The sequence below is a fragment of the Camponotus floridanus genome, unplaced genomic scaffold (genome assembly GCF_003227725.1).
Source record: "Camponotus floridanus strain SB8 unplaced genomic scaffold, Cflo_v7.5 scaffold316, whole genome shotgun sequence".
Lineage (NCBI taxonomy): Eukaryota > Metazoa > Arthropoda > Insecta > Hymenoptera > Formicidae > Camponotus > Camponotus floridanus.
In genome coordinates this window covers 52501-62021 of record NW_020229455.1, presented here as the reverse complement: position 1 = coordinate 62021, position 9521 = coordinate 52501, and the positions used below count along the sequence as shown (strand labels likewise).

Genomic DNA, 9521 nt, shown 5'->3' with positions numbered 1-9521 from the left:
GGGCTGGTGGCAGATTCTTTGCTTATTTATTTGGATATTTAACATATTCTCAAAAATTACTTTTTTAAAAAGTATAAAAAAGTTAATCATGTGTAAGTATTAAATTGTAAAAAATGTTATGTTATTGTAAAAAACTGTTTTGTGCACAAAACATAGTATTATTTAAACTACAAAAATGTTACATTAAACAAAGTTAATGTGCAAAATAGTTATTTCTTAACTGTCTACAAAAATTAGTGATATCCTAAAAAAATTACGTTTTCAAAAAAAGGTAAAAAAAAGAAGTCGAGTCATCTCAGTAGTAAAACATTATTGTATAGAACTATTTTACAAAAAATTATTTTAATAAAAAATTGCTGTATTAAAAAAAATTGTGTAAAATGGTTGTCATAACTATCTACAAAAATTAATGATATATTTAAATAGAAAATTACGTCGAGAATAAAAGAGTGCGATTTTATTTTATGTTTATCAACAGTGTGTGTGTCTGTCTGTCTGTCTGTGTGTGTGTGTGTGTGTGTGTGTGTGTGTGTGTGTGTGTGTCTGTCTGTCTGTCTGTCTGTCTGTCTGTCTGTCTGTGTGTGTGTGTGTGTGTGTGTGTGTGTGTGTGTGTGTGTGTGTGTGTGTGTGTGTTAGATGTGATTGACTGCTGATAAATAATTAGATGAAGAAAAATTATGTTTATATTTTCGTCGAAAGTTATTACATCTTTGTCGTAAAAGTCAGAATCTCGATTTCTTCAACGATGAACAGTTGATTCATGTAGCTCGCAATTTAAAAAATTTTAATTATTAAAAAACTCGACACTGCTGAATAATATACAATTTTTATTAAAATAATTTTTTCTTCATCTAATTATTTATCAGCAGTCAATCACATCTAACACACACACACACACACACACACGCACACGCACACGCACACGCACGCACGCGCACACACACACACACACACACACACACACACACTGTTGATAAACATAAAATAAAATCGTACTCTTTTATTCTCAACGTAATTTTCTATTTAAATATATCATTAATTTTTGTAGATAGTTATGACAACTATTTTACACAATTTTTTTTAATACTATAAAATACAGTTAAACCTAGTTAAGTGGGATCTAGGTGAGAGGAAAATCTCTATTACTGAGACTATTTCTGAGGTCCCAACATTTTTGCATCAAAAAACCTCTGTAAATAGAAATGCCTGATCTCTTTAACTGAGACTGATATTTAGCAATTCATAACAATAATTATCTCTATAACTGAGATGACCCCATAGAAAAACCTCTGTAAGATTATTATCGTTTTTACATTGCAACGTTGTGTATGGCGTTATCGAAAATAACAGATATTTTTTAAATAAAATTTTTTTACAATGTATTACATTGTACATTTTTTCACATGTGTAATGACATAGTGCTTATTTGCATAATAAAGTTTATTTGAATACTTAATTTATGTACGTATTTTTATTTGATAATTAACTCTATAAGTGAGACATGTTTTAAACCTGGATAATTGAAAAATTGGGTAAGTGAGATACCTCTTTAAGTGGAATCAATGAGCTGTCCCTTGCGATCTCACTTAACCAGGTTTGATTGTATAAAGAATTCATATGTTCCATTCTAATATAGCTAACATTATTTATATACTTTTATTATAATTTTCATACCAACATAACTTTTATGCTTAACACTTTACATAATACAATACAATGTACTAAATTATAAAATTTAATATAATTACAAAATAGTATTACTGTTAATAAATAGGTTGTATGCATACTGACTTTTAGTTTCTAAAAATCTCTTTCATTTCCAATCACAATGCATTTCTATCCAATATATTCTCTTCTTTGAGTTCTTGAATTATTATGGTTTATTGTATTCCTTTGTGTTAACATTAAAAATTATCATCACTTGTCATATTTGTCCCTTTCTAAAAAAATTTTAATGATCATCTAATAAAACCCTAACAATCCTTTTTTTTATATTATTTTATTTTTCATTATTTTATTTTTGCTGATTACCTAATAGCCCTAACAATCCTTTTTTACATTATTTTATTTTTGATGATCATTTAATAGCCCTAACAATCCTTTCTTTTTACATTATTTTATTTTTTTATTTATTTTTAGTTTACATTATTTATTTAATTTATTTCACTTTTCGTTTTTTAATTTTAAATAATTTTTTCTTTGATAAATTTGACTGATTTTAATACAAGCATCGTCAAAATAATGAGATACCGAGGCATTTATTATTACTTTAGATGGCACACTTTATACTTGACTCCGATATAAAACTTTTTGTTATTTTTTATCACATCATCATTTGCGCTGAAGATGGCCCAAAAATAGGGTCGAAACGTTCGCTAACTTTTCTTTATAATTTGTTCCATACTTATTTGATTGTATAATAAATAATTGTGTTATAAGATCGATACTTAACTCGTATTGCCATTAAAACTGATTTGTTTAATTTTATATTTCGAGTCATTTTCTAATAAAATATAAAATTCATGTGTGTGTATAACTTTTATCATATTACAAATTATTTTATTAATTAATCATTTGGCTTTACATTAAGTTAAAGTAAAATTTAAATACAATATTTACAAACAAATTCTACGATGGATGAGTTATAAGAAATTAGAATAAAATAAGTGCGCATCATAAAAATAAAGTAACATCAAAAATTGATAAAATTGATAAAATTATTAATGCAGGCTCTTTATTTCATAAATTCGACAAAATCTTTACAAAACATTTTCTTTTCTTGATTCTTTTTTTTTTAGTTAATACTTCAATAACTTTTCGCAATAAATACAAAGCATTTCGAAAGAATTTATTAATAATTATTTAATTTAATCTATTCTAGCTCATCCATTTTAAGGTAACGGATTTACTACAATCTACAATCTACAATCTATATCTACATCTACATCTACAATGTCTACGAATCCGTTATCTTAAAGTTAAATAAAAGTTTTTCTCACTCACCGACACTGATACGCAACAGCGGAGTTGTTGTTATCGAAGCTAGTTGTCTGTAACATACAAATATAAAATTCATTTATAATAATGTTCACAAAATCAATATTTCAAAAAATTTTTATCGTTCGAAATTTTATATCCGATGTGTAAAATAATAAGCAGAGATAAACACGTGTGCAAAAATTTTATAAATTTTTGAGACGGTTTTTTAAATAGAAAGTTTTATATGACTTTTATAAAAATCTTTTTCTTTATTCTCTTTAATTCGTTTAAATAATAAGACCGAATTATTATCCGTACAATTTATACTAATTAATATACAAATAATAAATATTCACCATCAGGTTGCTCCGCCGATGCAAGATGCCTCTCCCAGGCCTCCTCCTCCTCTCATGTTGTTGGTGCGCGATACTTTAAACGCACTTCCGCACTCGCGGGCGATATTTTTATTCGCTATTTTCGTTATTTTACGCGCAATACTGAACGGCACTATTGCGATGTGATTAAAAATTTTATATCTGATCGCGCGATGTATATACTTAATATGTATATACTTTTAACGGCACTCCCTAATATGTATATACCTAACGCGTTGACGAAGCGCTTGCTGTCCGCGGCACGTTGACGGCACCGACGACGCGAAAGGGTACTTAGCTTCCTATTCAGACACCTTAAGATTTATCATAAATTGAAAAATTTAAAATAAACCTCAAGGCACCATCCAAGTACTAAGCCCTCCCACCGCGACAAGGTGTACCCCATGGGAGGGTTATATTATATTATATATAATTTTATATATAATATAATATATAATTAATTTTGTAATATACTATATAAATTTTATAACTTATAAAAATATTAATGACTTACATCTTATTGATCCATCCATTTCCAAGACCTTCTTTTTTTCTTTTGTTTCACTTTATCCTTGTGGCACTCCAATCCTCGTTGCAATCATTTGAATTCCTCGTTGCACTTACACTCATTCACGAAAAGTTTTTCGTTATACTTGCAATTGTGTTCAGAGAAAAAATTTGATAATATATGATACGTTTCGCATCACTACTTCATTGCTCAAGAGCCATTGACCGAATGATCGTAAGTCAGAAACATTATTGCGGTACTGTTTATATCGCCGGTTGTTGCCAAGGTTGACTATGAAGAAAGAATTTGATAATATGTGAAACGTCTCTCATGTCACGACTCAAAATCATTGTGCGAATGATAATAAAGCCACGTCACATATTAACAATAGCGCGATACTGTTTATCAAGGTCGAACACGGTGTTATTGATAAGTCTCTCGTTACTGAAATATTTTCTGTAATATAAAATATTTGTCCGCGGAATATTAAATTATAGAAGTATTTTTATTTATTGATTAAGATTAATTGATTATTTATTAAACCATTCATCTTGAAGTCTTTCGTTATGCTAATTATTTGCATCTATAATTCGATTGTTTTACTTCGTTCTCTCACAATTGTATTATATCCATCCCAATTATATTTAGATTGTCAAGTAGAATAATAAAATAACGGATGGAATATATTTGATGACTCTAAGTATTAAAATAATAATTATTGTCCGTAAAGATTGCAAACATCGATGTGATTATTCAATATGTTGGATTCCTATCACATTAAATTGATTCTCGATTAAATTGTATATTGTTTAATTAACTAGGATTGAGAAAATTTAAAGCATTGGTCGAAATATATTTATTCTAATATTGTTGAAGAAATATTATAATAAGCATCGATGATTAAAAGATCATAATATATTTAATTCTCTTGTCCCCTTTCATGTATCCCCTGTTTCAATTTTTATTCGCAGTAATCAACGATTACGATTCGATAAATATTTATCGTTCCGATACAGTCATTTCATGTCGTTTATCAAAAATTAATTAATTTTTAATTATTAATATTTATAGCGAATTATGTTTCGTACTAATGGTAATAGTGTTTAGTACAAAAATTATAACAATATACGAAGCGGTAACGTATAGCGCGCTACTGTTTACATTTTATATTGCCAAAGTCGAACACCGTGTTATCGATAATTCGTTGCCGAAATATTTTATACATTACAAAATATGCATTAATGCGAAATATTAAATAACAGAAGTATTTTATTTATAGATTTATTAATCGATTATTTATTAAACAATTAATTAACATACGAATCATCTTGCATCACTATTTTACTGCTCGAGTGTCACCGAATAAATGATAGCAAAACCATACATACAAACAATAGCATCCTAATGTTTACGTCAAAATCGATAATATAACTAAAATATTAGTGCGTTATATGTTGCGAAAATCGAACGCGGTATTATTATTAATTTGTCGCAAAAATATTTTAAATATTTTTGCTAAATAGTACGCAAAATTGTATCGCAACGATAGATTTTAAAAAATTGTTTAATAAATTATATGGCATATATATATTTGACGCATGCGCAAAAGTGCTAAAACAGACTAACTGTGCGAGAGAGAATCGTATCGTCTGCACCGTAATGATTTCGCTCATTCCTCCTACTGAACGTGCAATATAGGAGTACTATATATATAATATTTTTTATATAATAAATTATATAATAAATTATAGCTCAAACGATTGCTCCTTAATTGCTCCGAATTTACAATTGCTCCTCGTTTAAAATTAATAGTTTTTAATATTTGTTAATAATTAATAGTTTTAATATTTGCAAAAAACGTAAAATTGACCATTTTTAACTGTATTTCTATAAATCTTCTTAATTAGCAGTAAACTGATCTTTGATATTTATCAACCATTTTTTTAATTATTTAAAAATTTAATTATTAATTATTTATATTTAATTTATATTTAATTATTAATTATTTATATTTATATTTAATTATTAATACATGTATAGAATTTGTCAAATTAATCACTGATTCTTCTAAAGTTTTTTTAATTAAGACTCGAAAAATATAAATGTTGCAAAATATTTTAAGTTTCTTCCTTTATATAAAATATAAAGAACAAAATATAAAGAATTTATATGTTCCATTTTAATATAGCTATACAACATTATTTTTATATATTTTTATTATAATTTTCATACCAACATAATATTTTTATGCATAATATTTCTATGCTAAATACATTTTACAATTATATGACAAAATATAATACAAATTAAATATAAAATATAAGTCGATATTTAATACAAAATAATTTATTACATGGAATAATTTATTATAAGAAAATGTTCAAAATATACGTACAATATAAAATTTACTAAAAATTTTTTCATAGTCCAGACGAGATTGCGAAGATTAATTACACGACATTTATTATTAATAATAGATATGTAATAATAGCATTTAATAAGTTAATAAGTTAATAAGTTAATAAGTTCTATATAACGTAAATAATCGTGATCAAAAGAGACATTAATAAAATTATTGATCGTTTCTTCGATTGTAAAAGAAAGTATTTGCATTACTGGAGCATTTTGTATAGATTATCAAAGGAAATATTCAAAATAAAAAGATAGAATAAACTTCGAAATCAACAATTAAATTACTAAATAAATCGCGATTTAAAATTCGCGAGAAAACGCGACGAATAAATAAATCTACAATAATCGGAATATTTGATTGCGAGATATGCACAAATTTTATAATATGATAATCGAAACCATCAATAGACACGCGTGCGATATAATTATTATCACACAAATGATGATAGACGAAGATATTTTGGCAAACATTTGTAATCCGTTTTTGTTTATAAATACATAACATAAAATTCAATGTCCGATTTATTTGCAATTATTATATGTTAAATGGATTTTGGGACTGGATAGAAGAACCCCGAATTATATAATAGAAGAAGAAGCCAAAATAAAATGGAGGAATAAAATGGAATAAAAGAGAGGGCAATAAGGAGAGCTGTCAGGTATGAGGAGAAGTCGAGAAGAAGAAGTCAGAGAAGAAAATAATCCATGTATAAAGGATCTAGAGAAAGGCAGGACAAGGAAAGAGGAAAGGGGAGAGGAAGAGAGGAGAGTTGATAGAGAGGACAGGAATGGAGAGGGAACAGTTGAGAAGAGAAATGGAGGCGAAGGACCAGGAGGCGGCGGAGAATTTCGAAAAAAGAATAGAAAAAAGGGAGAGGGAGGAGAGGCGAATAAAGATAAACGAGTCAAGGTACAATAGAAAATATAAAGAGATGTTTAACAGAAGAGTTATCAAGGTATTTACTAGGAAAAAAGAAAAAAAAAGATAAAATGATGATAGCCAGGTACAGATGCGGGAGGTGAAGAGCAGCCAACATTGGAGGGAGGAATTAAGAGGATAGGAGATGTAGATTATGCCAAAGGGAAGAGGAGAACCTAGATCATATACTAAAAGAATGTGAAGCGACAAAAAGTGAGATACAGTTAGAGGAATTTTTAGAGAGGAAGGAAAAGGTTCAGAAGTAATGAGATGGATAGAAAAGGTTAGAAGGGAGGATAGGAGTGGAGAGGGAAATTGAAGGACAGTCAGAGAATTGAATGAGAGTGGGAGTTAGTTAGTTAGTTAGGGTGATCTGTAATATATATGTAGATAAAAAATCAGGTTACATGTTTGCAATTTTTATGGATATGTTTGTAAATTTATGTAATGGTTGACGGAAGTCATCCTAAGCCACAAGGCATTAAATAAATAAATAAATAAATAAATATATAGTTGTTATTACATATATAAATATTAAAGAATTGTAATATGTTTTATAAATTTTTAATTTTAGATGTTATTTAAATATTAATATGCATTATTATATCTATATTATACATATAATAAAAATTTGATTCAAGATAACATAATTAATAAATATTAACATATAAAGTTACAAATATAGAACAAATTAAATACAATTTAAAATATAAATCAGAATTCAATTTAACTTAGATAATACATTTTTAGTACATTAATAATATAATGTTAAATATATTGCAGATACTTTCTCATTTAATATAATTAAAATTATTCATATAATATAACATAATTGAATTATAATTATTTATATATTATAATTATGAACATAATTTACACTTAGTTTAATTATATATTTAATTATAATATAAAATAATTTAATTATAATTATTTATATATTAAACAACAAGATAAGAAAACTAGCGTCTCCGAGCCACAGCGGATGGTAATGCCTGAAAATTCTTTAATTGTATGCGAAAATTTAAACGAGAAAGGCATATGCATATATTTTATTTGGTGCATTTACCAAGATATATAGATTCTCATTTTTGAGAATTCTATAAAACCCTCTTTAGAGACCCCCCTGAAGAGACGTAGGCGAGAAAAATATCGGGGCGAAGTCGCTGAATCGGGAATTTATTTATTTATATATTATTATGAATACAATTTACACTTTCCTTTACTTCATGTTAATAAGGAAATAAAAACATCAGTGAATTGCGAGTAAATTAAACTTTGTAAATGCGTACATTTAATTATATATTATACGTACATTTAATTATATATTATTAAAGCACATAAGCATAAATAATAAGTCGATAACTATAAACATTATAAAAAGCTATTTGTAAGAAAGATATATAGATGTGTTTGCGTCATAATTGTTACTTTCATTAAACGGAAATTATTGATATTCTACAAAATTCTGAAAATAATTCTGTTGACATTTGATTTCGAAAATGCGCCTTCGTATCTTGTTTTGAATATTTGAAATATGTTGGGATATATAGATATATATTGGTAAATTTGTCATATGTCTGTAGCTTTCTGCTAATTTGCTTATCTAAAACAGATTATGTCGATATTAAGTATTAGTGAGAATAGCCAATAATCAATTATCAACAAATATTATATTAAATATGATCTCGTGTATGTATATATATAAATATAATCATATTAATATATATATATATATATATATATATATATATATATAATACATACAGAATAATCTTAAATATATAATAAGGATAAATAATAATTATACATTATAAAAATTACAACTTTTTTTCTCAGAGTCAAAATTTTAGTTATCCCGAAAAAAAACTGGTTTATAAGTTTGTAAACATTTTTAATCAATTAATGTCGATTTTTATATAGATTTCATATCTTCATCAAAAATTTAGCAATCAAACAAAATGACATGAATTTAAAAAAAATGAGTAAAGTTCTAAATGTAAAATATAAATATAAATTTTTCGAACTCTTAAGAGAGAGCCAAATGTGAATAATAGTGCCTCAGTTTCAGAAATAATTAATTTTTTTTTAATAAATTGTTTTTTAATAAATTGTATATGTAGAGTATATTTCTTTCCGCGACTAAATAACTGAGTAAATCTCAATTCAAGATTTTATATTAAAATAAATTATCCTAATCTCTATAGAAAAGCATAGACGAAAAAATATCGTGAGAAAATTACTGAAACAAAAATTATTCTTTTATTGTATTATGTGTTCTGTCATATTACGTGCATAGTATTGCACTATATTTTACTTAACAATTCTTTTG

The 9521-nt window shown here is 26.3% G+C and overlaps 1 protein-coding gene across 1 annotated transcript in view; it reads right to left on the bottom strand.

The window, feature by feature from the left end:
• Positions 1-8581: 8581 nt before the first annotated feature.
• LOC112638519 overlaps positions 8582-9521 on the bottom strand; it is a 5447-nt gene continuing 4507 nt past the window's right edge. The window contains exon 6 of the mRNA XM_025410394.1: positions 8582-8795. Coding sequence (XP_025266179.1) covers positions 8637-8795 — 159 coding nt within the window. The 3' untranslated portion in view covers positions 8582-8636. The remainder of the gene's footprint in view (positions 8796-9521) is intronic.